Source organism: Halyomorpha halys, unplaced genomic scaffold (genome assembly GCF_000696795.3).
Source record: "Halyomorpha halys isolate HHAL.00 unplaced genomic scaffold, Hhal_1.1 Scaffold500.1, whole genome shotgun sequence".
Lineage (NCBI taxonomy): Eukaryota > Metazoa > Arthropoda > Insecta > Hemiptera > Pentatomidae > Halyomorpha > Halyomorpha halys.
Window position 1 is genome coordinate 882,161 of NW_027111990.1, and position 5,829 is coordinate 887,989.

The 5,829-nt window shown below is 29.8% G+C and overlaps 1 protein-coding gene across 1 annotated transcript in view; it reads left to right on the forward strand.

The window, feature by feature from the left end:
* Window positions 1-4,772: 4,772 nt before the first annotated feature.
* Window positions 4,773-5,829, forward strand: part of LOC106683628 (putative uncharacterized protein DDB_G0282129) — a gene marked incomplete at its 3' end in the record, with an annotated part of 10,001 nt that continues 8,944 nt past the window's right edge. Inside the window, exon 1 of the mRNA XM_014425214.3 lies at window positions 4,773-5,081. Within this exon, the coding sequence (XP_014280700.1) occupies window positions 4,904-5,081 (178 nt within the window). The remainder of the gene's footprint in view (window positions 5,082-5,829) is intronic.

The following is a 5,829-nucleotide window of genomic DNA, read 5'->3' on the forward strand; positions in this document are numbered from 1 at the left end:
CACCTAGTTTTTCATTTGTCCTTTGTATTACACAAACATTGATGACTCTGATTTTTTGTTTTTCTCAAAAGACTGGATTTTTGTTGTACTAAACAAGCTTGAATCATTTTGTAGAGTGTAAACAAATTCATTTATACTGAAGTTTTTTTTATTTAAAAAAATGTAATGTAAAGATCCAATACAGAAAACATAACTCTGTGATGTTCTGTATGTACCAGTAAGGTTATAATGTCAATAATAGTTATTGGGTTTTATCTTGGGGCCAGAATTTTTCTTTCTTATGATAAGGATTTTGTTATATCAAGGTTAATTGCTTATTGATACCATGGGATGTATGTACACATATAAATTTGAAGAAATATGCTTGTGATATAAATCTTAAGATTTTTACATTGTACTTTATACTTTCTAAAAAACGGACTATTATGAGAAATTTTATGTAAAAAATAGGTTTTTATACCCACATTTTATGAACATGCATAAAATACTTGATTTTTACTTAATATGCTCATTATTTTTGAAAAGAAAATGCATTCATTCCTTAACATAACGAATCTTTAGGTAATGAAAACATAATATATATATTCACATAATTGCAATAAATTATGTTCATGAAATTAATAAATTATGTGGGTTTAAATAATGATTATATTAAAAAGTTTATTTGGCTGTAGTGCTTTCTAGTATAACGAACATCAGTTTTATTTTTTGTATTTTAAGAAAAACTTTTTATTTCATAATGTTGCTACTACCATGTCTTAAGATCACTATTATTAAAATATGATACTGTTGATTATTTTGATCAAGGATGAATTTGATTTTCTAATTATCTATCCATTTTATGTCTTATCCATTTATTGTTATTTTTTTTAAACTGGTGTTGAGGAATATTTACCTAATAGTAAATTGTTTTATTTAATATTTTTCTTGCTGTACAAAGTTTAAAATAGTACTTGTAAGTAAATTTTGTTCTGTTTTTCTAAACTTTAAAAGTCAGTGCCTTTTGTAACGGCATATATTATTGTCTTCAAACACATGCTGTAGTGATATATTTATGTATGAACTTAGTTTGCAAATGTTTTTACATTGACAAGAAAATAAAAACAAGAATAAGTTTCTTGTTTGAATTTTTATTTTACAAATTAATGTTATTTTGGCATAGAATACATTTTATACATTGTAAATATTAAAAATTAAAAGAAAAAAAAATTAAAATAAGAATTTTATCTCTCTTTACCCATGGCAATCTACCTTTCTATGACAACTAAAATCAAAATTTTAATTTAATTAAGTCTGGTCCCTCTGAATTTCATTGTCCTGTATCCCTGAATATCTGATAAATTATTTAAATATGTTTATATCAGTGATAAGTTGTTTTTAATATTTAATTTTTATTTCATTTCATAAACATCACTTGTAAAACAAGCTTTAGATCCATTAGTGGGAACTGGATTTCCTAATATTTTGTAAATACTCCCTTAAGAAGGAGTTATAAAAACATTTCAATAGCTCCTTAAGGAGGCAATCTAATGAATAGGTTACAGCCTTGATGGTAAAGGCTTATCAAGATGTATAGCAGCTGTCCTTAACAAATCGTGAAAATAACTTTGATTTTCTTAATTGGAAAGTAGTAATAGATCTAATTTATATTGTTTTGCTGGTACAAAGTAGCACTAGTTCAAAATATAGTTTGATAAATATCTCAGCACAAGGGAATACAATGTTTCACTTTCTCAGAGTGAAACAAATGTGAAGGTTTAGAAACTTAGGATGACTAGAAAAATGGTATTTAAGCTGGGAATGGTATGGAAACTGGAAAGAATGATATATGTTTGAATCTTTTACTGCTTTCTGGTATGCAGTAGTATAGTATTGTTGACTTTCAAGTGCAGAAAATAAATGGTCTACCATTCAAAGGATTAGTTAAACTTTGGGATATCTTTAGCGGAATCCAAACTGATATGAAGGATTTTTTTGTAGTTTAGGTACTGGTAGGATGTATTTTTAAAAAATCAAGGGCTGGCTTGGCTGGCCAATTCTTTTCAACCAGAAAGTAAAAGATAAACGCGAAACACGTTTTTAATTCTAATATTAATAAATTATAACCTAAAAAACAGTATTGTTACATTAAGATAACTTATTGATAATCTGAAATTATTTCAAAACTACTGACTGTATGATAAACATGTTGTCACTGAAGAACAACGTTTTTAGTGGACTCACTGGAGATTTTGCTGCCAGTGGCGGACGCTCCCTTTGCTCCCCCCCCCCCTCCCCTACGGTACGCCACTGCTATGTTACTTTCCACCATTATGATATTACTTGTACGACAGATATCTGTCACGTGGAAATAGAGCCCTTAGTTAAGGCTCAGTTCCACGATGGCAGTTTTTATTCGTTGCTGTACTACCATTACAGTGAGAGTAAGCTTATTTTTACGCTGACAGTTCAACTTAGTGATTGAATGCAAACGGATGATGACAAACAAGAAACCACGCCTAACCCCTATAATTTTTGAAATTTTGATTTGATTTTCGCTTGGTCATAATAGTAGGATTTTATAAGTTTGAGGTACCCTATTTTATTGAATAGGGTTTTCTTTTTTTTTTTTTTTTTTTTTTTTTAATGATTCTAACAGTAAATCGAATTCTTATCGGGTACTTAGATCTGACGCGTCCTGAAAGCGTATATCGCCCAAAACTGTTAACATTATATTTTACTTTAAACGATTTACATGCGCAAATCGAAAAAAACTAAAAAACAAAATAGTTACAAAATTCTATTTCACGCAAGAATCCGTCAACATAAGCTAACTTAATCATCATGACGATACATTTTAGTCTCTTCGGCCGGTCGAGGAACTCGAAATATGATATCGGAGTCTTATATTTATTTAAACATGATATTGAACTCTATAACGATTTTTCGCACGTTCATGCACCAATCGTCAACCATTATTTTGAAAAACAATCGTTTTCGATTTTTGGATTTACGCCTCAGGCTTGTCAGAACAAAAAAAAATCTGATTTACCATGATAATCCGTTAATAAATGAACCTAACTCTATTGAAAATTCTAGAGTTCGGCGGGCTGAAGAAAGATAAAAAATTGACAATACCCTCAAAACATAGACAACATTCCATTGTTGTAATTCAGGAAAAATCAAATCAAAAGTTCATAAATTGTAGAGTTTAGGGAAAGGGATATGTTGTGGGACACTCTGTATACCTTTCAGTTGGCAGAATGACTGACTCTTGTTTTAATAGTCTTCAGAAAAGTGCTTTTAATAAAATGTTTTCTTTCAAAAGTTTTACTTTAAAAAAAGCATGACGGAAATTCAAAACCAGTTAACCAAAATTAACATTCGGTTCTTGAGTTTTTATTATATACTGTATTTTGTAGAATCAATCCTGTAGATATAAAGACTGCTTTTATAGGGTTAGTCCCTCTGTAAACTGAAAGGGAGGATGGTGTTATAAGTAATAAGATATGACAGTTCACTAGGTGCTAACATTTGGAAGTTGGCTATCACTACGACAGGTACTATCACGCAAAGCCTTATAGTACAACATTCCTGCCATGATAGCAAATGTAGAAGTAGTGACTCATAAGAGTAAAAATTGAAAATTTAATGAACAAAAAAAGGAAATCGATATTTAAAATTAAAGACTACCGTCATAAAATATCGATATTACCCCTCAAACTGTAGGAACTGAAGCTTCTTTTACGACAGTTATTCAACCTGTGCCAAATTAAATAATATCAAATAAACCTATATTTTTGAAATTATTAAAACATCTAATTAAACATCGGTAATATTATTTTCGTTCAAGAATGATGTATAAAAAATGGTTTATAACAACAATGCCATTTTTTAAATCGTTTAATTATAGGTTTAAATTTGTTTCTTTTTAATTTTTAGTTTTTTGAGCTGTGTTTTGAGGATCAAGTAACGAACCTTACCCCATCCAACATATGTCTTGCTATTCTCTCTTTTAATCGACGATAATTTCTCATCATGCCAGAATAGTGAGCGACCGCATATTGCAAAGTCACAGATTACCTTAAAGGACTTTGTATTACTTGGAATGAATGACATGCATGTAGCTTAAAATTGAATATTATCGAACATACTTAAGAGGAATTAGAGGGTGTATTAAAAGCCGACGTTAGAGTTGGATGAAATCGGCCGAGTGTTTGTAACTGATCTCATAAAAAAACATGTCAAGGAAATCGTGATAGATATCAAGGAAGCAACATTTACATTTACTTGATACTGGAATAGCTTTTTTGAATAAACCAAATTCCTTGTATATTTTTTTGACTATTAAATGTTTTCTAAATTAATAAAATGACAATTAGGAAAATGATAATGATACATTTCAGATGCGGTGGTTGTTTTATAGTTCAGTTCGTATTAACAACTTTGACTAATCGATGTCTGATGTTTCGGATAATGTCTAGACGTATCGGATTGAAATAATATAGTCTCGTTTACAAAAATAAATTATGATTATGATTGTATTTTATTTCCTTGGCTTTAATATAGGCCAACCTTGTAAGACAGTATATCGATCTTTCCAAGCGAGTTAGACATTGATTCAAGTTTTGCGAACAAAATATACAATTTTTCATTATTTATAAGTTAAGAAAATTGCGTTTCAATTTGTTAACAATTAGATGATGATGTAAGTTAGTGTCAAAAGCGAAGTTAATCTCATATCTACGTGGAGAACACACGCATGCGTTCGTTGCTAATATCGATCTGCCAGCGCAAGGGCGGCTTGTACACTTTTCCAGTGTTCCCGTTTAGTTGAGGTTTTATTAAAGTTATGTTAACCCCTCTCCGGAAATGGAACTCTTATGATGGTTTTTGCCTCGGTTATTAATTAAAACCGATTAAAATGTTTAGTTTCGCTAGCAAAATGTTAAATACTTTGATGGGGGAAGGAGAAGGTGCTCCTCCGCCAAGACCACCAGCACAAATCCGGCCTACATATCATCAGCAAGGTCCAAGGCTACAACAGATGACTTACCCTCGACCCACTACTACTCACCTGGCCCCTCAAAGTGTTTTGAGAGGTACTTATCTGTCAAATTGTAACTAAATAATAGAGAAAATACTCTTGAGCGACTACTTTACGTTAGAACGTTGTGAACTTATATTCTTATTACCTTCAAATTATTTCTTACTATCGGTATTATTATCGTGTTTAATTTATCGTAATATTAACGAAAGTGTAAAATATATATCTAATGAAAATTAATTTAATAAGTAGCCTTCATTACTGAGAACTGATTAGTTTTTCTCGAATAAAGTAGTTCGGTAGGAAGGATGTACATATTTGCTTGTACAAGCAAAATTATTGGAAAAGAATTTTTAAAAAAAGTTACTTAAAAAAGTAACTTTTCACTTTATGATCCACAGTGATGATAGGATGCTGTTAAATTTTAGGAAACAATCTTATTTTGATTTTTCAGATCAAAAAATAGTTGTTAATATCTTTATTCTTTATTAACTCATTAAAAAAAATATATATATGAAAAAATCACCTCAAAACTTGGAGGAAATATTTTACCTGTTGAATCAGAACAGCAGGTGATAGATAGTATTTAGACTGTTGAAACTCAAATTCTTGTCCTTTATTTAAACACTATGCATTATTTGTGTGTAATATCTGCACTTCTTGCTCAATTTAATGAAATATCTGTAACATTGTGAAATATATATATAATGTCCTCTTATACTAAGTTATGATTTATCAAAATTTATTTTTAGAAACATTTAATTGTTTTAATGAATCAATTTGACTTTTCATTAAGTATTTAA